Source organism: Telmatherina bonti (assembly GCF_933228915.1).
Source record: "Telmatherina bonti genome assembly, chromosome: 13".
In the NCBI taxonomy this organism is placed as follows: domain Eukaryota; kingdom Metazoa; phylum Chordata; class Actinopteri; order Atheriniformes; family Telmatherinidae; genus Telmatherina; species Telmatherina bonti.
Genome location: NC_136611.1, coordinates 35995477 through 36022101, shown reverse-complemented (window position 1 = coordinate 36022101; position 26625 = coordinate 35995477). Strand labels below are relative to the sequence as shown.

Here is a 26625-nt window from a genome sequence, read left to right as displayed (position 1 = left end):
CCCCCTGTACAAGGAGATCCTGGAGATCTCTGCAGACAGCAGGAAGCAGCAACACTAGCATGTAGCATAGCAGCAATGCTAACATGTAGCATAGAAACGTGATGGGAGAAACTCAGTTACAGGACAACCAGCATCATCCAAACCAAACACAGGTCCAACCTAAACCAGGAGAACATCACTGTTCACTTAGAGCGTCTGATTATTTCTCCACACAAACAAGGATCACATGAAAGCAGACACTGCTGGTTACAGAGACGTCTGTCTCGTCTCTGTGGGACAGAAACTCTGGAAGACGTCTGTCTCGTCTCTGTGGGACAGAAACTCTGGAAGACGTCGGTCTCGTCTCTGTGGGACAGAAACTCTGGAAGACGTCGGTCTCGTCTCTGTGGGACAGAAACTCTGGAAGACGTCTGTCTCGTCTCTGTGGGACAGAAACTCTGGAAGACGTCTGTCTAGTCTCCGTGGGACAGAAACTCTGGAAGACGTCTGTCTCGTCTCTGTGGGACAGAAACTCTGGAAGACGTCCGTCTCGTCTCCGTGGGACAGAAACTCTGGAAGACGTCTGTCTCATCTCTGTGGGACAGAAACTCTGGAAGACGTCGGTCTCGTCTCTGTGGGACAGAAACTCTGGAAGACGTCCGTCTCGTCTCTGTGGGACAGAAACTCTGGAAGACGTCTGTCTCGTCTCTGTGGGACAGAAACTCTGGAAGACGTCGGTCTCGTCTCTGTGGGACAGAAACTCTGGAAGACGTCTGTCTCGTCTCTGTGGGACAGAAACTCTGGAAGACGTCTGTCTCGTCTCTGTGGGACAGAAACTCTGGAAGACGTCTGTCTCGTCTCTGTGGGACAGAAACTCTGGAAGACGTCTGTCTCGTCTCTGTGGGACAGAAACTCTGGAAGACGTCTGTCTCGTCTCCGTGGGACAGAAACTCTGGAAGACGTCTGTCTCGTCTCTGTGGGACAGAAACTCTGGAAGACGTCTGTCTCGTCTCCGTGGGACAGAAACTCTGGAAGACGTCTGTCTCGTCTCTGTGGGACAGAAACTCTGGAAGACGTCTGTCTCGTCACGGTGGGACAGAAACTCTGGAAGACGTCTGTCTCGTCACGGTGGGACAGAAACTCTGGAAGACGTCTGTCTCGTCTCTGTGGGACAGAAACTCTGGAAGACGTCTGTCTCGTCTCCGTGGGACAGAAACTCTGGAAGACGTCCGTCTCGTCTCTGTGGGACAGAAACTCTGGAAGACGTCTGTCTCGTCTCTGTGGAACAGAAACTCTGGAAGACGTCCGTCTCGTCTCTGTGGAACAGAAACTCTGGAAGACGTCTGTCTCGTCTCCGTGGGACAGAAACTCTGGAAGACGTCTGTCTCGTCTCCGTGGGACAGAAACTCTGGAAGACGTCTGTCTCGTCTCTGTGGGACAGAAACTCTGGAAGACGTCTGTCTCGTCTCCGTGGGACAGAAACTCTGGAAGACGTCTGTCTCGTCTCTGTGGGACAGAAACTCTGGAAGACGTCTGTCTCGTCACGGTGGGACAGAAACTCTGGAAGACGTCTGTCTCGTCACGGTGGGACAGAAACTCTGGAAGACGTCTGTCTCGTCTCTGTGGAACAGAAACTCTGGAAGACGTCTGTCTCGTCACGGTGGGACAGAAACTCTGGAAGACGTCTGTCTCGTCTCTGTGGGACAGAAACTCTGGAAGACGTCTGTCTCGTCTCCGTGGGACAGAAACTCTGGAGGACGTCTGTCTCGTCTCCGTGGGACAGAAACTCTGGAGGACGTCTGTCTCGTCTCCGTGGGACAGAAACTCTGGAAGACGTCTGTCTCGTCTCTGTGGGACAGAAACTCTGGAAGACGTCTGTCTCGTCTCCGTGGGACAGAAACTCTGGAAGACGTCTGTCTCATCTCTGTGGAACAGAAACTCTGGAAGACATCTGTCTCGTCACGGTGGGACAGAAACTCTGGAAGACGTCTGTCTCGTCTCTGTGGAACAGAAACTCTGGAAGACGTCTGTCTCGTCTCTGTGGGACAGAAACTCTGGAAGACGTCTGTCTTGTCTCTGTGGGACAGAAACTCTGGAAGACGTCTGTCTCGTCTCCGTGGGACAGAAACTCTGGAAGACGTCTGTCACGTCTCCGTGGGACAGAAACTCTGGAAGACGTCTGTCTTGTCTCTGTGGGACAGAAACTCTGGAAGACGTCCGTCTCGTCTCTGTGGGACAGAAACTCTGGAAGACGTCTGTCTCGTCACGGTGGGACAGAAACTCTGGAAGACGTCTGTCTCGTCTCGGTGGGACAGAAACTCTGGAAGACGTCTGTCTCGTCTCTGTGGGACAGAAACTCTGGAAGACGTCTGTCTCGTCTCCGTGGGACAGAAACTCTGGAAGACGTCTGTCTCGTCTCTGTGGGACAGAAACTCTGGAAGACGTCTGTCTCGTCTCCGTGGGACAGAAACTCTGGAAGACGTCCGTCTCATCTCTGTGGAACAGAAACTCTGGAAGACGTCTGTCTCGTCTCCGTGGGACAGAAACTCTGGAAGACGTCTGTCTCGTCTCCGTGGGACAGAAACTCTGGAAGACGTCTGTCTCGTCTCTGTGGGACAGAAACTCTGGAAGACGTCTGTCTCGTCTCTGTGGGACAGAAACTCTGGAAGACGTCTGTCTCGTCTCTGTGGGACAGAAACTCTGGAAGACGTCTGTCTCGTCTCTGTGGGACAGAAACTCTGGAAGACGTCTGTCTCGTCACGGTGGGACAGAAACTCTGGAAGACGTCTGTCTCGTCTCCGTGGGACAGAAACTCTGGAAGACGTCTGTCTCGTCTCTGTGGGACAGAAACTCTGGAAGACGTCTGTCTCGTCTCTGTGGGACAGAAACTCTGGAAGACGTCTGTCTCGTCTCTGTGGGACAGAAACTCTGGAAGACGTCTGTCTCGTCTCTGTGGGACAGAAACTCTGGAAGACGTCTGTCTCGTCACGGTGGGACAGAAACTCTGGAAGACGTCTGTCTCGTCTCTGTGGGACAGAAACTCTGGAAGACGTCTGTCTCGTCTCTGTGGGACAGAAACTCTGGAAGACGTCTGTCTCGTCTCTGTGGGACAGAAACTCTGGAAGACGTCTGTCTCGTCACGGTGGGACAGAAACTCTGGAAGACGTCTGTCTCGTCTCCGTGGAACAGAAACTCTGGAAGACGTCTGTCTCATCACGGTGGGACAGAAACTCTGGAAGACGTCTGTCTCGTCTCTGTGGGACAGAAACTCTGGAAGACGTCTGTCTCATCTCTGTGGAACAGAAACTCTGGAAGACATCTGTCTCGTCACGGTGGGACAGAAACTCTGGAAGACGTCTGTCTTGTCTCTGTGGGACAGAAACTCTGGAAGACGTCTGTCTCGTCTCCGTGGGACAGAAACTCTGGAAGACGTCTGTCACGTCTCCGTGGGACAGAAACTCTGGAAGACGTCTGTCTTGTCTCTGTGGGACAGAAACTCTGGAAGACGTCTGTCTTGTCTCTGTGGGACAGAAACTCTGGAAGACGTCTGTCTCGTCTCCGTGGGACAGAAACTCTGGAAGACGTCTGTCACGTCTCCGTGGGACAGAAACTCTGGAAGACGTCTGTCTTGTCTCTGTGGGACAGAAACTCTGGAAGACGTCCGTCTCGTCTCTGTGGGACAGAAACTCTGGAAGACGTCTGTCTCGTCACGGTGGGACAGAAACTCTGGAAGACGTCTGTCTCGTCTCGGTGGGACAGAAACTCTGGAAGACGTCTGTCTCGTCTCTGTGGGACAGAAACTCTGGAAGACGTCTGTCTCGTCTCCGTGGGACAGAAACTCTGGAAGACGTCTGTCTCGTCTCTGTGGGACAGAAACTCTGGAAGACGTCTGTCTCGTCTCCGTGGGACAGAAACTCTGGAAGACGTCCGTCTCATCTCTGTGGAACAGAAACTCTGGAAGACGTCTGTCTCGTCTCCGTGGGACAGAAACTCTGGAAGACGTCTGTCTCGTCTCCGTGGGACAGAAACTCTGGAAGACGTCTGTCTCGTCTCTGTGGGACAGAAACTCTGGAAGACGTCTGTCTCGTCTCTGTGGGACAGAAACTCTGGAAGACGTCTGTCTCGTCTCTGTGGGACAGAAACTCTGGAAGACGTCTGTCTCGTCTCTGTGGGACAGAAACTCTGGAAGACGTCTGTCTCGTCACGGTGGGACAGAAACTCTGGAAGACGTCTGTCTCGTCTCTGTGGGACAGAAACTCTGGAAGACGTCTGTCTCGTCTCTGTGGGACAGAAACTCTGGAAGACGTCTGTCTCGTCTCTGTGGGACAGAAACTCTGGAAGACGTCTGTCTCGTCACGGTGGGACAGAAACTCTGGAAGACGTCTGTCTCGTCTCCGTGGAACAGAAACTCTGGAAGACGTCTGTCTCATCACGGTGGGACAGAAACTCTGGAAGACGTCTGTCTCGTCTCTGTGGGACAGAAACTCTGGAAGACGTCTGTCTCGTCTCCGTGGGACAGAAACTATGGAGGACGTCTGTCTCGTCTCCGTGGGACAGAAACTCTGGAAGACGTCTGTCTCGTCTCTGTGGGACAGAAACTCTGGAAGACGTCTGTCTCGTCTCTGTGGGACAGAAACTCTGGAAGACGTCTGTCTCGTCTCTGTGGGACAGAAACTCTGGAAGACGTCTGTCTCGTCTCTGTGGGACAGAAACTCTGGAAGACGTCTGTCTCGTCTCCGTGGGACAGAAACTCTGGAAGACGTCTGTCTCGTCTCCGTGGGACAGAAACTCTGGAAGACGTCTGTCTCGTCTCTGTGGGACAGAAACTCTGGAAGACGTCTGTCTCGTCTCCGTGGGACAGAAACCCTGGAAGATGTCCGTCTCGTCACGGTGGGACAGAAACTCTGGAAGATGTCTGTCTCGTCTCTGTGGAACAGAAACTCTGGAAGACGTCCGTCTCGTCTCCGTGGGACAGAAACTCTGGAAGACGTCCGTCTCGTCACGGTGGGACAGAAACTCTGGAAGACGTCCGTCTCGTCTCTGTGGAACAGAAACTCTGGAAGACGTCTGTCTCGTCACGGTGGGACAGAAACTCTGGAAGACGTCTGTCTCGTCTCTGTGGGACAGAAACTCTGGAAGACGTCTGTCTCGTCACGGTGGGACAGAAACTCTGGAAGACGTCTGTCTCGTCTCTGTGGGACAGAAACTCTGGAAGACGTCCGTCTCGTCTCTGTGGGACAGAAACTCTGGAAGACGTCTGTCTCGTCTCTGTGGAACAGAAACTCTGGAAGACGTCCGTCTCGTCTCTGTGGGACAGAAACTCTGGAAGACGTCTGTCTCGTCTCTGTGGAACAGAAACTCTGGAAGACGTCCGTCTCGTCTCTGTGGGACAGAAACTCTGGAAGACGTCTGTCTCGTCTCTGTGGAACAGAAACTCTGGAAGACGTCTGTCTCGTCTCTGTGGAACAGAAACTCTGGAAGACGTCTGTCTCGTCACGGTGGGACAGAAACTCTGGAAGACGTCCGTCTCGTCTCTGTGGAACAGAAACTCTGGAAGACGTCTGTCTCATCACGGTGGGACAGAAACTCTGGAAGACGTCTGTCTCGTCTCTGTGGGACAGAAACTCTGGAAGACGTCTGTCTCGTCTCCGTGGGACAGAAACTCTGGAAGACGTCTGTCTCGTCTCTGTGGGACAGAAACTCTGGAAGACGTCTGTCTCGTCACGGTGGGACAGAAACTCTGGAAGACGTCTGTCTCGTCACGGTGGGACAGAAACTCTGGAAGACGTCTGTCTCGTCTCTGTGGAACAGAAACTCTGGAAGACGTCTGTCTCGTCACGGTGGGACAGAAACTCTGGAAGACGTCTGTCTCGTCTCTGTGGGACAGAAACTCTGGAAGACGTCTGTCTCGTCTCCGTGGGACAGAAACTCTGGAGGACGTCTGTCTCGTCTCCGTGGGACAGAAACTCTGGAGGACGTCTGTCTCGTCTCCGTGGGACAGAAACTCTGGAAGACGTCTGTCTCGTCTCTGTGGGACAGAAACTCTGGAAGACGTCTGTCTCGTCTCCGTGGGACAGAAACTCTGGAAGACGTCTGTCTCATCTCTGTGGAACAGAAACTCTGGAAGACATCTGTCTCGTCACGGTGGGACAGAAACTCTGGAAGACGTCTGTCTCGTCTCTGTGGAACAGAAACTCTGGAAGACGTCTGTCTCGTCTCTGTGGGACAGAAACTCTGGAAGACGTCTGTCTTGTCTCTGTGGGACAGAAACTCTGGAAGACGTCTGTCTCGTCTCCGTGGGACAGAAACTCTGGAAGACGTCTGTCACGTCTCCGTGGGACAGAAACTCTGGAAGACGTCTGTCTTGTCTCTGTGGGACAGAAACTCTGGAAGACGTCCGTCTCGTCTCTGTGGGACAGAAACTCTGGAAGACGTCTGTCTCGTCACGGTGGGACAGAAACTCTGGAAGACGTCTGTCTCGTCTCGGTGGGACAGAAACTCTGGAAGACGTCTGTCTCGTCTCTGTGGGACAGAAACTCTGGAAGACGTCTGTCTCGTCTCCGTGGGACAGAAACTCTGGAAGACGTCTGTCTCGTCTCTGTGGGACAGAAACTCTGGAAGACGTCTGTCTCGTCTCCGTGGGACAGAAACTCTGGAAGACGTCCGTCTCATCTCTGTGGAACAGAAACTCTGGAAGACGTCTGTCTCGTCTCCGTGGGACAGAAACTCTGGAAGACGTCTGTCTCGTCTCCGTGGGACAGAAACTCTGGAAGACGTCTGTCTCGTCTCTGTGGGACAGAAACTCTGGAAGACGTCTGTCTCGTCTCTGTGGGACAGAAACTCTGGAAGACGTCTGTCTCGTCTCTGTGGGACAGAAACTCTGGAAGACGTCTGTCTCGTCTCTGTGGGACAGAAACTCTGGAAGACGTCTGTCTCGTCACGGTGGGACAGAAACTCTGGAAGACGTCTGTCTCGTCTCTGTGGGACAGAAACTCTGGAAGACGTCTGTCTCGTCTCTGTGGGACAGAAACTCTGGAAGACGTCTGTCTCGTCACGGTGGGACAGAAACTCTGGAAGACGTCTGTCTCGTCTCCGTGGAACAGAAACTCTGGAAGACGTCTGTCTCATCACGGTGGGACAGAAACTCTGGAAGACGTCTGTCTCGTCTCTGTGGGACAGAAACTCTGGAAGACGTCTGTCTCGTCTCCGTGGGACAGAAACTATGGAGGACGTCTGTCTCGTCTCCGTGGGACAGAAACTCTGGAAGACGTCTGTCTCGTCTCTGTGGGACAGAAACTCTGGAAGACGTCTGTCTCGTCTCTGTGGGACAGAAACTCTGGAAGACGTCTGTCTCGTCTCTGTGGGACAGAAACTCTGGAAGACGTCTGTCTCGTCTCTGTGGGACAGAAACTCTGGAAGACGTCTGTCTCGTCTCCGTGGGACAGAAACTCTGGAAGACGTCTGTCTCGTCTCCGTGGGACAGAAACTCTGGAAGACGTCTGTCTCGTCTCTGTGGGACAGAAACTCTGGAAGACGTCTGTCTCGTCTCCGTGGGACAGAAACCCTGGAAGATGTCCGTCTCGTCACGGTGGGACAGAAACTCTGGAAGATGTCTGTCTCGTCTCTGTGGAACAGAAACTCTGGAAGACGTCCGTCTCGTCTCCGTGGGACAGAAACTCTGGAAGACGTCCGTCTCGTCACGGTGGGACAGAAACTCTGGAAGACGTCCGTCTCGTCTCTGTGGAACAGAAACTCTGGAAGACGTCTGTCTCGTCACGGTGGGACAGAAACTCTGGAAGACGTCTGTCTCGTCTCTGTGGGACAGAAACTCTGGAAGACGTCTGTCTCGTCACGGTGGGACAGAAACTCTGGAAGACGTCTGTCTCGTCTCTGTGGGACAGAAACTCTGGAAGACGTCCGTCTCGTCTCTGTGGGACAGAAACTCTGGAAGACGTCTGTCTCGTCTCTGTGGAACAGAAACTCTGGAAGACGTCCGTCTCGTCTCTGTGGGACAGAAACTCTGGAAGACGTCTGTCTCGTCTCTGTGGAACAGAAACTCTGGAAGACGTCCGTCTCGTCTCTGTGGGACAGAAACTCTGGAAGACGTCTGTCTCGTCTCTGTGGAACAGAAACTCTGGAAGACGTCTGTCTCGTCTCTGTGGAACAGAAACTCTGGAAGACGTCTGTCTCGTCACGGTGGGACAGAAACTCTGGAAGACGTCCGTCTCGTCTCTGTGGAACAGAAACTCTGGAAGACGTCTGTCTCATCACGGTGGGACAGAAACTCTGGAAGACGTCTGTCTCGTCACGGTGGGACAGAAACTCTGGAAGACGTCTGTCTCGTCTCTGTGGAACAGAAACTCTGGAAGACGTCTGTCTCGTCACGGTGGGACAGAAACTCTGGAAGACGTCTGTCTCGTCTCTGTGGGACAGAAACTCTGGAAGACGTCTGTCTCGTCTCTGTGGGACAGAAACTCTGGAAGACGTCTGTCTCGTCTCTGTGGGACAGAAACTCTGGAAGACGTCTGTCTCGTCTCTGTGGGACAGAAACTCTGGAAGACGTCCGTCTCGTCTCTGTGGGACAGAAACTCTGGAAGACGTCTGTCTCGTCTCTGTGGAACAGAAACTCTGGAAGACGTCTGTCTCGTCTCTGTGGGACAGAAACTCTGGAAGACGTCTGTCTCGTCTCTGTGGGACAGAAACTCTGGAAGACGTCTGTCTCGTCTCTGTGGAACAGAAACTCTGGAAGACGTCTGTCTCGTCACGGTGGGACAGAAACTCTGGAAGACGTCCGTCTCGTCTCTGTGGAACAGAAACTCTGGAAGACGTCTGTCTCGTCTCTGTGGGACAGAAACTCTGGAAGACGTCTGTCTCGTCTCTGTGGGACAGAAACTCTGGAAGACGTCTGTCTCGTCTCTGTGGAACAGAAACTCTGGAAGACGTCTGTCTCGTCTCTGTGGGACAGAAACTCTGGAAGACGTCTGTCTCGTCTCTGTGGGACAGAAACTCTGGAAGACGTCTGTCTCGTCTCTGTGGAACAGAAACTCTGGAAGACAGAGTTTTACTGTGAAGGATTCACTCGGAAAGAAAGAACTGAGTCTTTTTCCTGCCGAACACCTGAAACACACCAACACAAAGCACGTGTTCAGTTCAGCATCGCTCAGATACAAACCTGGATGTTATAAGGAAGTCCCGGCTTGATGAAGGGCGGCGTGGATATCAGACTCAGATGATACGGTGACCTGACAAACCTGACTGAAGCAAACTCCGCTTCCTGCGTTATTCCACCTATGAGATGAACTCTGGTTTTCAGGCAGTCATTTTAATGTGAGAGTTCAGACTGGGATTTAAGACGGTGTAATGAGTGTACCAGTGTCCTCCGTTAGCAGCGCAGCCACATACAGGTACTTCCCCACCAGCCCATCCAGGTCTCTTGGTCCGTCGTGGTTTTTCAGGACCTCCCGCATGTTAACCGTCACGTCCACGCTACCTTCAGAGGACAGCTGGATATACCATGGTAAACTGTCAGACCGTTCATATAAGGACCAGAAACTGTAACTGTGACGATGAACTAGTAAAAATAATGGTAAGTTTAAGTATGTTTATCTTCCCTAAACAGTAAAATATTCCACATGATAAACACGCTACGTGCTCGTGAACATTCAAGCTTTTCATCAGGAGTTGAAATGAACCACAGTCTCTGCACCAGCAGCACTGTGGTCCAGATCCGTGGTGTTTGCATGTTCTTACCCTTTTTCTTTTGACTGAGGTGGTGATGATGACCGGGGCTTTTCCACCAATATAACCATAGCGGAGGAACAGCTCCCCATCAGCCACCGGGGCGCCATGGCGATACCTGGAAATACCAGCAGGTTCAACTCACTGCAGACCCTCTGCGCACAGTGCAGCCATTTCTACTCACAAGGCAGAAACTTTGAAGGAGAAGTCCTGGAAGTGGCTGTAGCTGATGTAGTTTGTTCTTGGTTCAAAGTGGATGGTAAAACTAGGAAGAACTGTTAGCATGTACATGTTACACGTCACACACGACTACTACACGTCTATAAAGTCAACGGGATCCTTTATTCAATAATCCCAATGATGGAATGAGCATGATTAGTTTATATGACGTTATATTTATTTTTATGTATCTTTAAAAAAACTGATAAAATAATATTTGATCATATATATATATATATGTTTGACACTATCCAGTGAAGTGGTTAATGTGAAAATAAATCCTGTCCAGACGTGTTTGCAGTAGGAAACATCCGTGTCATCTGTAGCAGATGCATAGTAGTGTTTACGTACCATATTCCCTAATTTCAAAGTCGGTCTCTGCTTTGGTGGTGAAATCATTGGAGTATCTGGCTTCGATGGTCCAAATCCCCAACCTGGAACAACACACACACGACATGAGCTTCCAGGGAACAGCTGGAACTGGTTTGACTCTCAGACGTCGTACTTTGGTTTGATGGGGATTTTGAAGGGGTTTTGCATGGTTGGGACTCCATTGTTCACGTCGGCCATCTCCACAACATCCACGGTGGTTTTATCAGGATCCTGCAGAGAAGAAAGTCTGAGTCAGAAGTCTGAGAGGACGTGATCCTGTAGATCGTTGTACTCACTTTGAAGGTCAGGAAGACGCTGCGTTTGGCTGGCTTCAGCTCCTGGTTCATGGAAAACACCCTCACATTGACTGGACAAAGAAAAGGCCAGAAGATGCTCGATGAGAAGAATGGAGTGCTGATCTTCTTATTTAACCGTCTGAAGTCTCTCACCTTTCTGATGTGGGGTGTACAGCGGTTTGTCCGTCTGGATGAACAGGAAGCCGTTGGAGCGTCTGATGGGAATATGCATGTGACGGTTGAAACTATCAGTAAGTACGTGAAGAACCACCTCTGTGGCCTTCTTGTCCAGTTTATTAGGGAAGATCTGGGGGGACAAACATCAGATGTGACGTTGTGATCGTCAAACACCAACAGTAACAAATCCAGCACGTCTCGACAGGCATCTCACTCGAAGTTTGGCCGTGGCTTTGTACTTATTCTGGGGGTTAAGGGTCACGTCGTCCTTGGCCAGCTCCACGTGATCTGGAGCCATGCTGGTCTTCAGATATACGAAGACCCTGACATCACCCGTGTAACCAAACAACTCCAAGAAGATCGTCTCATCAGCATCCACTCGCAGAAAGAGAGGCGCTGTTACCAGATACCTGAGGACAGAGTTACTGCTAATTATCACAGTAGTAGGGGGATCAGGTCTACTGTCTGGTGGGGGTAGACCAGATCCTGGTGTGGTAGTAGGGGGATCAGGTCTAGTGTGTAATGGGGGTAGACCAGATCCTGATGTGGTAGTAGGGGGATCAGGTCTACTGTCTGGTGGGGGTAGACCAGATCCTGGTGTGGTAGTAGGGGGATCAGGTCTAGTGTGTAATGGGGGTAGACCAGATCCTGATGTGGTAGTAGGGGGATCAGGTCTACTGTGTAATGGGGGTAGACCAGATCCTGATGTGGTAGTAGGGGGATCAGGTCTACTGTGGGGTGGGGGTAGACCAGATCCTGGTGTGGTAGTAGGGGGATCAGGTCTACTGTGTAATGGGGGTAGACCAGATCCTTATGTGGTAGTAGGGGGATCAGGTCTAGTGTCTGGTGGGGGTAGACCAGATCCTGATGTGGTAGTAGGGGGATCAGGTCTACTGTGTAATGGTGGTAGACCAGATCCTGGTGTGGTAGTAGGGGGATCAGGTCTACTGTGTAATGGTGGTAGACCAGATCCTGATGTGGTAGTAGGGGGATCAGGTCTACTGTGTAATGGGGGTAGACCAGATCCTGATGTGGTAGTAGGGGGATCAGGTCTACTGTGTAATGGGGGTAGACCAGATCCCTATGTGGTAGTAGGGGGATCAGGTCTAGTGTCTGGTGGGGGTAGACCAGATCCTGATGTGGTAGTAGGGGGATCAGGTCTAGTGTCTGGTGGGGGTTGACCAGATCCTGGTGTGGTAGTAGGGGGATCAGGTCTACTGTGTAATGGTGGTTGACCAGATCCTGGTGTGGTAGTAGGGGGATCAGGTCTACTGTGTAATGGGGGTAGACCAGATCCTGATGTGGTAGTAGGTGGATCAGGTCTAGTGTCTGGTGGGGGTAGACCAGATCCTGATGTGGTAGTAGGGGGATCAGGTCTAGTGTCTGGTGGGGGTAGACCAGATCCTGATGTGGTAGTAGGGGGATCAGGTATAGTGTCTGGTGGGGTAGACCAGATCCTGATGTGGTAGTAGGGGGATCAGGTCTAGTGTCTGGTGGGGGTAGACCAGATCCTGATGTGATAGTAGGGGAATCAGGTCTACTGTGTAATGGGGGTAGACCAGATCCTAATGTGGTAGTAGGGGGATCAGGTCTACTGTGTAATGGTGGTAGACCAGATCCTGGTGTGGTAGTAGGGGGATCAGGTCTACTGTGTAATGGGGGTAGACCAGATCCTGATGTGGTAGTAGGGGGATCAGGTCTACTGTGTAATGGTGGTAGACCAGTTCCTGGTGTGGTAGTAGGGGGATCAGGTCTACTGTGTAATGGTGGGGGTAGACCAGATCCCTATGTGGTAGTAGGGGGATCAGGTCTAGTGTCTGGTGGGGGTAGACCAGATCCTGATGTGGTAGTGGGTGGATCAGGTCTACTTTGTAATGGGGGTAGACCAGATCCTGATGTGGTAGTAGGGGGATCAGGTCTAGTGTCTGGTGGGGGTAGACCAGATCCTGATGTGGTAGGCGGGGGATCAGGTCTACTGTCTGGTGGGGTAGACCAGATACTGATGTGGTAGTAGGGGGATCAGGTCTACTGTGTAATGGGGGTAGACCAGATCCTGATGTGGTAGTAGGGGGATCAGGTCTAGTGTCTGGTGGGGGTAGACCAGATCCTGATGTGGTAGTAGGGGGATCAGGTCTAGTGTCTGGTGGGGGTAGACCAGATCCTGATGTGGTAGTAGGGGGATCAGGTCTAGTGTCTGGTGGGGGTAGACCAGATCCTGATGTGGTAGTAGGGGGATCAGGTCTAGTGTCTGGTGGGGGTAGACCAGATCCTGATGTGGTAGTAGGGGGATCAGGTATAGTGTCTGGTGGGGTAGACCAGATCCTGATGTGGTAGTAGGGGGATCAGGTCTACTGTCTGGTGGGGGTAGACCAGATCCTGATGTGATAGTAGGGGAATCAGGTCTACTGTGTAATGGGGGTAGACCAGATCCTAATGTGGTAGTAGGGGGATCAGGTCTACTGTGTAATGGTGGTAGACCAGATCCTGGTGTGGTAGTAGGGGGATCAGGTCTACTGTGTAATGGGGGTAGACCAGATCCTGATGTGGTAGTAGGGGGATCAGGTCTACTGTGTAATGGTGGTAGACCAGATCCTGGTGTGGTAGTAGGGGGATCAGGTCTACTGTGTAATGGGGGTAGACCAGATCCCTATGTGGTAGTAGGGGGATCAGGTCTAGTGTCTGGTGGGGGTAGACCAGATCCTGATGTGGTAGTGGGTGGATCAGGTCTACTTTGTAATGGGGGTAGACCAGATCCTGATGTGGTAGTAGGGGGATCAGGTCTAGTGTCTGGTGGGGGTAGACCAGATCCTGATGTGGTAGTAGGGGGATCAGGTCTACTGTGTAATGGGGGTAGACCAGATCCTGATGTGGTAGTAGGGGGATCAGGTATAGTGTCTGGTGGGGGTAGACCAGATCCTGATGTGGTAGTAGGGGGATCAGGTCTAGTGTCTGGTGGGGGTAGACCAGATCCTGATGTGGTAGTAGGGGGATCAGGTCTAGTGTCTGGTGGGGGTAGACCAGATCCTGATGTGGTAGTAGGGGGATCAGGTCTAGTGTCTGGTGGGGGTAGACCAGATCCTGATGTGGTAGTAGGGGGATCAGGTCTAGTGTCTGGTGGGGGTAGACCAGATCCTGATGTGGTAGTAGGGGGATCAGGTCTAGTGTCTGGTGGGGGTAGACCAGATCCTGGTGTGGTAGTAGGGGGATCAGGTCTAGTGTCTGGTGGGGTAGACCAGATCCTGATGTGGTAGTAGGGGGATCAGGTCTAGTGTGTTATGGGGGTAGACCAGATCCTGATGTGGTAGTAGGGGGATCAGGTCTACTGTGGGGTGGGGGTAGACCAGATCCTGGTGTGGTAGTAGGGGGATCAGGTCTAGTGTCTGGTGGGGGTAGACCAGATCCTGATGTGGTAGTAGGGGGATCAGGTCTACTGTCTGGTGGGGGTAGACCAGATCCTTATGTGGTAGTAGGGGGATCAGGTCTAGTGTCTGGTGGGGGTAGACCAGATCCTGATGTGGTAGTAGGGGGATCAGGTCTAGTGTCTGGTGGGGTTAGACCAGATCCTTATGTGGTAGTAGGGGGATCAGGTCTAGTGTCTGGTGGGGGTAGACCAGATCCTGATGTGGTAGTAGGGGGATCAGGTATAGTGTCTGGTGGGGTAGACCAGATCCTGATGTGGTAGTAGGGGGATCAGGTCTAGTGTCTGGTGGGGGTAGACCAGATCCTGATGTGATAGTAGGGGGATCAGGTCTACTGTGTAATGGGGGTAGACCAGATCCTGATGTGGTAGTAGGGGGATCAGGTCTACTGTGTAATGGTGGTAGACCAGATGCTGGTGTGGTAGTAGGGGGATCAGGTCTACTGTGTAATGGGGGTAGACCAGATCCTGATGTGGTAGTAGGGGGATCAGGTCTACTGTGTAATGGTGGTAGACCAGATCCTGGTGTGGTAGTAGGGGGATCAGGTCTACTGTGTAATGGGGGTAGACCAGATCCCTATGTGGTAGTAGGGGGATCAGGTCTAGTGTCTGGTGGGGGTAGACCAGATCCTGATGTGGTAGTGGGTGGATCAGGTCTACTTTGTAATGGGGGTAGACCAGATCCTGATGTGGTAGTAGGGGGATCAGGTCTAGTGTCTGGTGAGGGTAGACCAGATCCTGATGTGGTAGGCAGGGGATCAGGTCTACTGTGTAATGGGGGTAGACCAGATCCTGATGTGGTAGTAGGGGGATCAGGTATAGTGTCTGGTGGGGGTAGACCAGATCCTGATGTGGTAGTAGGGGGATCAGGTCTAGTGTCTGGTGGGGGTAGACCAGATCCTGATGTGGTAGTAGGGGGATCAGGTCTAGTGTCTGGTGGGGGTAGACCAGATCCTGATGTGGTAGTAGGGGGATCAGGTCTACTGTGTAATGGGGGTAGACCAGATCCTGATGTGGTAGTAGGGGGATCAGGTATAGTGTCTGGTGGGGGTAGACCAGATCCTGATGTGGTAGTAGGGGGATCAGGTCTAGTGTCTGGTGGGGGTAGACCAGATCCTGATGTGGTAGTAGGGGGATCAGGTCTAGTGTCTGGTGGGGGTAGACCAGATCCTGATGTGGTAGTAGGGGGATCAGGTCTAGTGTCTGGTGGGGGTAGACCAGATCCTGATGTGGTAGTAGGGGGATCAGGTCTAGTGTCTGGTGGGGGTAGACCAGATCCTGATGTGGTAGTAGGGGGATCAGGTCTAGTGTCTGGTGGGGGTAGACCAGATCCTGGTGTGGTAGTAGGGGGATCAGGTCTAGTGTCTGGTGGGGTAGACCAGATCCTGATGTGGTAGTAGGGGGATCAGGTCTAGTGTGTTATGGGGGTAGACCAGATCCTGATGTGGTAGTAGGGGGATCAGGTCTACTGTGGGGTGGGGGTAGACCAGATCCTGGTGTGGTAGTAGGGGGATCAGGTCTAGTGTCTGGTGGGGGTAGACCAGATACTGATGTGGTAGTAGGGGGATCAGGTCTACTGTCTGGTGGGGGTAGACCAGATCCTTATGTGGTAGTAGGGGGATCAGGTCTAGTGTCTGGTGGGGTTAGACCAGATCCTTATGTGGTAGTAGGGGGATCAGGTCTAGTGTCTGGTGGGGGTAGACCAGATCCTGATGTGGTAGTAGGGGGATCAGGTATAGTGTCTGGTGGGGTAGACCAGATCCTGATGTGGTAGTAGGGGGATCAGGTCTAGTGTCTGGTGGGGTAGACCAGATCCTGATGTGGTAGTAGGGGGATCAGGTCTAGTGTGTTATGGGGGTAGACCAGATCCTGATGTGGTAGTAGGGGGATCAGGTCTACTGTGGGGTGGGGGTAGACCAGATCCTGGTGTGGTAGTAGGGGGATCAGGTCTAGTGTCTGGTGGGGGTAGACCAGATCCTGATGTGGTAGTAGGGGGATCAGGTCTACTGTCTGGTGGGGGTAGACCAGATCCTTATGTGGTAGTAGGGGGATCAGGTCTAGTGTCTGGTGGGGTTAGACCAGATCCTTATGTGGTAGTAGGGGGATCAGGTCTAGTGTCTGGTGGGGGTAGACCAGATACTGATGTGGTAGTAGGGGGATCAGGTCTACTGTCTGGTGGGGGTAGACCAGATCCTTATGTGGTAGTAGGGGGATCAGGTCTAGTGTCTGGTGGGGTTAGACCAGATCCTTATGTGGTAGTAGGGGGATCAGGTCTAGTGTCTGGTGGGGGTAGACCAGATCCTGATGTGGTAGTAGGGGGATCAGGTATAGTGTCTGGTGGGGTAGACCAGATCCTGATGTGGTAGTAGGGGGATCAGGTCTAGTGTCTGGTGGGGTAGACCAGATCCTGATGTGGTAGTAGGGGGATCAGGTCTAGTGTGTTATGGGGGTAGACCAGATCCTGATGTGGTAGTAGGGGGATCAGGTCTACTGTGGGGTGGGGGTAGACCAGATCCTGGTGTGGTAGTAGGGGGATCAGGTCTAGTGTCTGGTGGGGGTAGACCAGATACTGATGTGGTAGTAGGGGGATCAGGTCTACTGTCTGGTGGGGGTAGACCAGATCCTTATGTGGTAGTAGGGGGATCAGGTCTAGTGTCTGGTGGGGTTAGACCAGATCCTTATGTGGTAGTAGGGGGATCAGGTCTAGTGTCTGGTGGGGGTAGACCAGATCCTGATGTGGTAGTAGGGGGATCAGGTATAGTGTCTGGTGGGGTAGACCAGATCCTGATGTGGTAGTAGGGGGATCAGGTCTACTGTCTGGTGGGGGTAGACCAGATCCTGATGTGATAGTAGGGGGATCAGGTCTACTGTGTAATGGGGGTAGACCAGATCCTGATGTGGTAGTAGGGGGATCAGGTCTACTGTGTAATGGTGGTAGACCAGATGCTGGTGTGGTAGTAGGGGGATCAGGTCTACTGTGTAATGGGGGTAGACCAGATCCTGATGTGGTAGTAGGGGGATCAGGTCTACTGTGTAATGGTGGTAGACCAGATCCTGGTGTGGTAGTAGGGGGATCAGGTCTACTGTGTAATGGGGGTAGACCAGATCCTGGTGTGGTAGTAGGGGGATCAGGTCTAGTGTCTGGTGGGGGTAGACCAGATCCTGATGTGGTAGTGGGTGGATCAGGTCTACTGTGTAATGGGGGTAGACCAGATCCTGATGTGGTAGGCGGGGAATCAGGTCTAGTGTCTGGTGGGGGTAGACCAGATCCTGATGTGGTAGTAGGGGGATCAGGTCTAGTGTCTGGTGGGGGTAGACCAGATCCTGGTGTGGTAGTAGGGGGATCAGGTCTAGTGTCTGGTGGGGTAGACCAGATCCTGATGTGGTAGTAGGGGGATCAGGTCTACTGTGTTATGGGGGTAGACCAGATCCTGATGTGGTAGTAGGGGGATCAGGTCTACTGTGGGGTGGGGGTAGACCAGATCCTGGTGTGGTAGTAGGGGGATCAGGTCTAGTGTCTGGTGGGGGTAGACCAGATCCTGATGTGGTAGTAGGGGGATCAGGTCTAGTGTCTGGTGGGGGTAGACCAGATCCTGATGTGGTAGTAGGGGGATCAGGTCTACTGTCTGGTGGGGGTAGACCAGATCCTGATGTGGTAGTAGGGGGATCAGGTCTACTGTCTGGTGGGGGTAGACCAGATCCTGATGTGGTAGTAGGGGGATCAGGTCTACTGTCTGGTGGGGGTAGACCAGATCCTGATGTGGTAGTAGGGGGATCAGGTCTACTGTGTAATGGGGGTAGACCAGATCCTGATGTGGTAGTAGGGGGATCAGGTCTAGTGTCTGGTGGGGGTTGACCAGATCCTGGTGTGGTAGTAGGGGGATCAGGTCTAGTGTCTGGTGGGGGTAGACCAGATCCTGATGTGGTAGTAGGGGGATCAGGTCTAGTGTCTGGTGGGGTAGACCAGATCCTGATGTGGTAGTAGGGGGATCAGGTCTACTGTCTGGTGGGGGTAGACCAGATCCTGATGTGGTAGTAGGGGGATCAGGTCTAGTGTCTGGTGGGGGTAGACCAGATCCTGATGTGGTAGTAGGGGGATCAGGTCTAGTGTCTGGTGGGGGTAGACCAGATCCTGATGTGGTAGTAGGGGGATCAGGTCTAGTGTCTGGTGGGGGTAGACCAGATCCTGATGTGGTAGTAGGGGGATCACGTCTAGTGTCTGGTGGGGGTTGACCAGATCCTGGTGTGGTAGTAGGGGGATCAGGTCTAGTGTCTGGTGGGGGTAGACCAGATCCTGATGTGGTAGTAGGGGGATCAGGTCTAGTGTCTGGTGGGGGTAGACCAGATCCTGATGTGGTAGTAGGGGGACCACGTCTACTGTGTAATGGTGGTAGACCAGATCCTGGTGTGGTAGTAGGGGGATCAGGTCTAGTGTCTGGTGGGGGTAGACCAGATCCTGATGTGGTAGGCGGGGGATCAGGTCTAGTGTCTGGTGGGGGTAGACCAGATCCTGATGTGGTAGTAGGTGGATCTGGTCTAGTGTGTGGTGGGGGTAGACCAGATCCTGATGTGGTAGGCGGGGGATCAGGTCTAGTGTCTGGTGGGGGTAGACCAGATCCTGATGTGGTAGTAGGGGGATCACGTCTAGTGTCTGGTGGGGGTAGACCAGATCCTGGTGTGGTAGTAGGGGGATCAGGTCTAGTGTCTGGTGGGGGTAGACCAGATCCTGATGTGGTAGTAGGGGGATCAGGTCTAGTGTCTGGTGGGGGTAGACCAGATCCTGATGTGGTAGTAGGGGGATCAGGTCTAGTGTCTGGTGGGGGTAGACCAGATCCTGATGTGGTAGTAGGGGGATCAGGTCTAGTGTCTGGTGGGGGTAGACCAGATCCTGATGTGGTAGTAGGGGGATCAGGTATAGTGTCTGGTGGGGGTAGACCAGATCCTGATGTGGTAGTAGGGGGATCAGGTCTAGTGTCTGGTGGGGGTAGACCAGATCCTGGTGTGGTAGTATGGGGATCAGGTCTAGTGTCTGGTGGGGGTAGACCAGATCCTGATGTGGTAGTAGGGGGATCAGGTCTAGTGTCTGGTGGGGGTAGACCAGATCCTGGTGTGGTAGTAGGGGGATCAGGTCTAGTGTCTGGTGGGGGTAGACCAGATCCTGATGTGGTAGTAGGGGGATCAGGTCTAGTGTCTGGTGGGGGTAGACCAGATCCTGATGTGGTAGTAGGGGGATCAGGTCTAGTGTCTGGTGGGGGTAGACCAGATCCTGATGTGGTAGTAGGGGGATCAGGTCTAGTGTCTGGTGGGGGTAGACCAGATCCTGATGTGGTAGTAGGGGGATCAGGTCTAGTGTCTGGTGGGGGTAGACCAGATCCTGATGTGGTAGTAGGGGGATCAGGTCTAGTGTCTGGTGGGGGTAGACCAGATCCTGATGTGGTAGTAGGGGGATCAGGTCTAGTGTCTGGTGGGGGTAGACCAGATCCTGATGTGGTAGTAGGGGGATCAGGTATAGTGTCTGGTGGGGGTAGACCAGATCCTGATGTGGTAGTAGGGGGATCAGGTCTAGTGTCTGGTGGGGGTAGACCAGATCCTGATGTGGTAGTAGGGGGATCAGGTCTAGTGTCTGGTGGGGGTAGACCAGATCCTGATGTTGTAGTAGGGGGATCAGGTCTAGTGTCTGGTGGGGGTAGACCAGATCCTGATGTGGTAGTAGGGGGATCAGGTCTACTGTCTGGTGGAGGTAGACCAGATCCTGATGTGGTAGTAGGGGGATCAGGTATAGTGTCTGGTGGGGGTAGACCAGATCCTGATGTGGTAGTAGGGGGATCAGGTCTACTGTGGGGTGGGGGTAGACCAGATCCTGATGTGGTAGTAGGGGGATCAGGTCTAGTGTCTGGTGGGGGTAGACCAGATCCTGATGTGGTAGTAGGGGGATCACGTCTAGCGTCTGGTGGGGGTAGACCAGATCCTGGTGTGGTAGTAGGGGGATCAGGTCTAGTGTCTGGTGGGGGTAGACCAGATCCTGATGTGGTAGTAGGGGGATCAGGTCTACTGTCTGGTGGGGGTAGACCAGATCCTGATGTGGTAGTAGGGGGATCAGGTCTAGTGTCTGGTGGGGGTAGACCAGATCCCTATGTGGTAGTAGGGGGATCAGGTCTAGTGTCTGGTGGGGGTAGACCAGATCCCTATGTGGTAGTAGGGGGATCAGGTCTAGTGTCTGGTGGGGGTAGACCAGATCCTGATGTGGTAGTAGGGGGATCAGGTCTAGTGTCTGGTGGGGGTAGACCAGATCCTGATGTGGTAGTAGGGGGATCAGGTCTACTGTCTGGTGGGGGTAGACCAGATCCTGATGTGGTAGTAGGGGGATCAGGTCTAGTGTCTGGTGGGGGTAGACCAGATCCTGATGTGGTAGTAGGGGGATCAGGTCTAGTGTCTGGTGGGGGTAGACCAGATCCTGATGTGGTAGTAGGGGGATCAGGTCTACTGTCTGGTGGGGGTAGACCAGATCCTGATGTGGTAGTAGGGGATCAGGTCTAGTGTCTGGTGGGGGTTGACCAGATCCTGATGTGGTAGTAGGGGGGATCAGGTCTAGTGTCTGGTGGGGGTTGACCAGATCCTGATGTGGTAGTAGGGGGATCAGGTCTAGTGTCTGGTGGGGGTAGACCAGATCCTGATGTGGTAGTAGGGGGATCAGGTCTAGTGTCTGGTGGGGGTTGACCAGATCCTGATGTGGTAGTAGGGGGATCAGGTCTAGTGTCTGGTGGGGGTAGACCAGATCCTGATGTGGTAGTAGGGGGATCAGGTCTAGTGTCTGGTGGGGGTAGACCAGATCCTGATGTGGTAGTAGGGGGATCAGGTCTAGTGTCTGGTGGGGGTAGACCAGATCCTGGTGTGGTAGTAGGGGGATCAGGTCTAGTGTCTGGTGGGGGTAGACCAGATCCTGGTGTGGTAGTAGGGGGATCAGGTCTAGTGTCTGGTGGGGGGTAGACCAGATCCTGATGTGGTAGTAGGGGGATCAGGTCTAGTGTCTGGTGGGGGTAGACCAGATCCTGGTGTGGTAGTAGGGGGATCAGGTCTAGTGTCTGGTGGGGGTAGACCAGATCCTGGTGTGGTAGTAGGGGGATCAGGTCTAGTGTCTGGTGGGGGTAGACCAGATCCTGATGTGGTAGTAGGGGGATCAGGTCTAGTGTCTGGTGGGGGGTAGACCAGATCCTGATGTGGTAGTAGGGGGATCAGGTCTAGTGTCTGGTGGGGGTAGACCAGATCCTGATGTGGTAGTAGGGGGATCAGGTCTAGTGTCTGGTGGGGGTAGACCAGATCCTGATGTGGTAGTAGGGGGATCAGGTCTAGTGTCTGGTGGGGGTAGACCAGATCCTGATGTGGTAGTAGGGGGATCAGGTCTAGTGTCTGGTGGGGGTAGACCAGATCCTGATGTGGTAGTAGGGGGATCAGGTCTATTGTCTGGTGGGGGTAGACCAGATCCTGATGTGGTAGTAGGGGGATCAGGTCTAGTGTCTGGTGGGGGTAGACCAGATCCTGATGTGGTAGTAGGGGGATCAGGTCTAGTGTCTGGTGGGGGTAGACCAGATCCTGGTGTGGTAGTAGGGGGATCAGGTCTAGTGTCTGGTGGGGGTAGACCAGATCCTGATGTGGTAGTAGGGGGATCAGGTCTAGTGTCTGGTGGGGGTAGACCAGATCCTGATGTGGTAGTAGGGGGATCAGGTCTAGTGTCTGGTGGGGGTAGACCAGATCCTGATGTGGTAGTAGGGGGATCAGGTCTAGTGTCTGGTGGGGGGTAGACCAGATCCTGATGTGGTAGTAGGGGGATCAGGTCTAGTGTCTGGTGGGGGTAGACCAGATCCTGATGTGGTAGTAGGGGGATCAGGTCTAGTGTCTGGTGGGGGTAGACCAGATCCTGATGTGGTAGTAGGGGGATCAGGTCTAGTGTCTGGTGGGGGTAGACCAGATCCTGATGTGGTAGTAGGGGGATCAGGTCTAGTGTCTGGTGGGGGTAGACCAGATCCTGATGTGGTAGTAGGGGGATCAGGTCTAGTGTCTGGTGGGGGTAGACCAGATCCTGATGTGGTTAACCTTTAAATGCCCGTTTAATTAGTCATTAAAAAAAACCACTTATATTTATGTAATAAATATCAGATAGATGGGCCTCTGGTGGTGATTAGATATCTGGGGTCAGGTATAAAAATTCAGCATTAAAATAGTTGCTGCCACATTTTCATTATTTATCTCACTTTTCTCATATCGAGCACATTTTCCCCACATTTTAAATATATATACACACAGACACATATTTAGATGTCAAATATTAATGTTATGTGTCAATATGTTATTTTCCAAAACTATAGATTTAATCTAAATCTCAATGTTATATCTTAAATCTAAATATTTAATACGTATCTAAACGTTAAATGTTACATGTAAATCTTAAATGTTGAACCTAAATGTTTCAACTATATGCTTATTGACCACTCCCCTTGTAACCTCGACCAATAAGGAAGCTGAGACACACTCAGGCGCGTATACCTGGATGTGGCTTACCCAAAGGCCTTAAGGCCGGCGCAACCCCCTGAGAAAGGAATGTGATGTTCACTGATACTCTGACCAAACCCTCTTCCTCGTCACATGGACTGTGGTACCTGGCCGTGGTCTACACTTACCCTTGACTCACTGCCTTCTGGACCTTGTGTTGTCTATCGACTGAATTTGTGCTTATGTGTCAATGGTGTTTATTTTTTCTCTCCAGACTGCGCCCCCATGAGGCACAGTGTTGTGGTTCCTGTGTTTTGCCCTCTACCTTTGATCCCAATGTACCCCTGTTCTTATCTGTTGTAAGGCGGCGCCGGACAAAGCTGGCTGCGAGGCCTAAGGCTGCTCGGATCTGTGGTCTGGGTTACAATGTTCAATTTTTGTCTGTTAAAATCTTGGATGAGTTGTTCGTAAACCTTGAATTTCCCCTTGAGGATGGATATAGTATTCTTGATTGATTGATTGATGCACCGCACACACACGCACGCACGCACACACACACACACACACACAGATCTTCACCTTGACAGGATAAACTTTTGCTGGAGTTGATCCAAGCATCAACCTCCAGTGGGTAAAAGTGAAGCCTAGGCATAAAACTGCAGTTCCCCCTTCATCCACTAGGGGCTGCAAAACAGAGCATATCCCAATAGACTCATTCATTAATTTTCTGAACCGCTTATTCCAATTCAGGGTCGCGGGGAAGCTGGAGCCTATCCCAGCCGGCTTTGGGCGACAGGCAGGGTACACCCTGGACAGCTTGCCAGTCCATTGCAGGGCCACACAGAGAGATGAACAACCACACTCACGCTCACTCCTAGGGGCAATTTAGAGTGACCAATTAACCTATCATGCATGTCTTTGGATGGTGGGAGGAAGCCGGAGTACCTGGAGAGAACCCACGCATACACGGGGAGAACATGCAAACTCCACAGAGAAAGGCCACTGACCAAACCAGCGACCTTCTTGCTGTGAGGCCACAGTGCTAACCACTGCGCCACCGTGCAGCCCTCCCAATAGACTCCCATGTTAAAAAGACCAACTTCACAGCAGAAATTAACATGTTTACAGCAGAAATAAAGTAGTTTACAACAGAAATAAACATGTTTAGAGCCTGCTACAAAAATCTGTTTTAGGTTTAATAGGTCATATAATGGTCATATAAGGTTCAGGCTTACATGACAACAGTGGGTGTAGTGAATTTTCTGTTCAGAAGTAATTTCATCTTGAAATTCAGCATATTTAGGGGTGTGTCCTTTTGAATGACAGGTACGTGATATCCAGCTTTAAAGGTGGAGGAATATAGAACAACCGCGGTTTTCAGCCAGCTAACAGAATGATTTAGCTTTAGCCTGCTTACCTCCATTAGCTGATTAGCAGTTAGCTCCTGTTAGCTTCGGGTTTGCTCAGATATTTCTCAGCTACAGGCAGGTTGTAGATTGATAGATGTCAATCATTCACCCCATGCTCACAGCCCCCCTCTCAGCTCCACCTCTTTGTCCATTTTTGTATTTTCCAGGAGAGACATCACGCTGGCAAGATGGTGATGGTAAGAACCACCTAATGAACATTAATTCAGCTCTTCAGAAACCTACGGGTGACGTCACAGATGTTCCGCCCTTCTTATATTTACAGTCTGTGAGTTGATCACATTGATGCTAACATGCTAACCCTTTGCCTCGACTACAGGGTAACAGGGTTGTATTATTGTATTGTTGTATTATTGTGTTGTTTCTTATGTACGTTACAATAATCATTTCCTCTCTGAAATTATATATAAATCACATCACAGGTGCTATGCACAGGACTCAAAGTACCTTTGCAAAATGAATATATAGCTAAGAAGCTAGCTCGCTAACAGTAAATATCCCCACAGTTTAGTTTGAAAAGTCAGAATAAACTGTATATATCTTATGGTCAGTTGTGTGAGTGGTTGTGAAACTCTTACACCTGCTGTAACCACTCAATCTGAACTCAGATTAAACATTTATGCATGTATTAAATATTTAGATTTAAGATAAAACATTTAGACATTTAATATTCATATCATATATTATATTTGACATATGCGTCTTTGAAAGTGTGTAATTTTTCTAAAATGTAGAAAAAATGTGCTAAATATGAGAAAAGTGAGATAAATAATAAGAATGTGTCAGCAACAACTTTAATTAGGAATTTTTCCTCTTGGCTCCATCCCATAATCAGACAGTCAAAGATTAACAGCAACAGTTATTTGATATAATTGTATTTGAAGTTGTATCACAAACAAGCTCTTGTGACCTTCGTGGTCAAAAGTCTTCCGTCAAAAAAACAGTTTTTATTCTAACATTTATTGTGGTTTAAACATTTTTTAATGTCAGAATTTCATTTGGAAGTAAAATAGCCCTGTTGACATTTTTACAGGATTCCACTAGATTTCTCCTGGTTTGTCATTGTAAGCTGAAGCAGGACGTTCTGGTAACCCCCGGCTGCAGCCTGGAGAATGGGGCGGGGCTGGATATTGGGCGGAGTTGGATGTGAAGTGGGCGGAGCTGGTTGTTAAATGGGTGGAGTTGGATCTTAAATGGGCGTGGGCTTAGAGTTAGTGTTGTGGAAAAAAGTCTGAGGAATCAGGTTCTGAAGTGAAAAGATTATAAAGTTTATTGAACAGAAAAAAAGAAAGAACGGAATACAAATTGCAATTTGGAGAGACAGTCCAGAGGTCTGACAGGACTGAAGTCTGGAATGCTCTAACTGAGTTCCGGACTGAACCATCAAATCAAATCAAATCAAATCAAACTTTATTTGTATAGCACTTTTCGTGCTTAAAAAAAAAACAATACAAAGTGCTTTACATTATAAAACAATTTACATCAAAATAGATAAAAATAGATATCCTTTTACCCTTGTATAAGGGCGTCAATTGTTAGCCCTGAATCTATGTTATTCTAAACAAGAATGGTCTGTTATGAGCTGTAACACTCTTAAAAGAAAGAGAGTGTTCTGATTGATCAGATCCCATATGTCTGAATGCAGACATCTCAGGGCCTCTACACATTGCTATTTCTGTAAAGGGGAATAAGCAGACACTGTGGAACTAAACTTAAGTTCTTAAGTTCATCATGACCTTTTCAGAAAGCCCATATATGAATTATTTGAACATCTAAATCAGAACATAAAATTTCTACAACAGTTAGGGCTAATCTAATCAAAATGTTCAGGGGGCGGGGTTGGACATCAAGCCCCGCCTCCTTCTCCAGTCTGCAGCCAAGACCCTCTCGGACATACTGGTATTTTTGACCTTATGCAGCTGTGGGACCACCAGGGTTTCAGATAAACTGAACTATTTTTTCCGAAGTGATTGCAGGAGGCTTCTGAAGCCGGTGGTCTGTAAAATGAATGACTCAAATGATTGGATGATGGTCGGTCAGGTGAAGATAACACCTGCAGAGCAGGTAGATTGGAGAGAGCGAGTCCTGTACTCTGAGACATTTAGTGGGATCTTGCTCGTCCCCAGTTGAGGACAGAGGTTTTATGGTTTTAGTCTCCCACTTCTGTTCATTTTGGAATTGGGGACTTATTATATTATTACTTTTATGTTTTTAGATTTTAATGTTTTTTAACAATGTTGTTAATAAAATATAAAAGCTGCTCTGTTGGGGCTTCTTTTTTAAAATGCTCCCCTGCTGGTATTTTAAAGAATCTCCACGCTACCGTGTGACACATGGTGGGCTCTCATTCCAGCCCTCTCCACCCCAACCAGTCCAGGTAGATGGCTGCCCTCCCTGAACTGGTTCTGCTGGAGGTTTTTACTTCCCACTGTCGCCTCGTCCAGCTCAGGATGGAGGACTGGATCCGAGTCAAGATTCAATGCTATCTGTTGGTTTTCCTTGACGAGGATAT

The 26625-nt window shown here is 51.1% G+C and overlaps 1 protein-coding gene across 1 annotated transcript in view; it reads right to left on the bottom strand.

The window, feature by feature from the left end:
• c5 (complement component 5) overlaps positions 1–26625 on the bottom strand; it is a gene marked incomplete at both ends in the record, with an annotated part of 64871 nt that overhangs the window by 37602 nt on the left and 644 nt on the right. Inside the window, 9 exons of the mRNA XM_079251745.1 lie at positions 9152–9267; positions 9350–9482; positions 9730–9835; positions 9902–9992; positions 10288–10370; positions 10442–10539; positions 10605–10675; positions 10758–10911; positions 10996–11191. Coding sequence (XP_079107871.1) covers positions 9152–9267; positions 9350–9482; positions 9730–9835; positions 9902–9992; positions 10288–10370; positions 10442–10539; positions 10605–10675; positions 10758–10911; positions 10996–11191 — 1048 coding nt within the window. The remainder of the gene's footprint in view (positions 1–9151; positions 9268–9349; positions 9483–9729; positions 9836–9901; positions 9993–10287; positions 10371–10441; positions 10540–10604; positions 10676–10757; positions 10912–10995; positions 11192–26625) is intronic.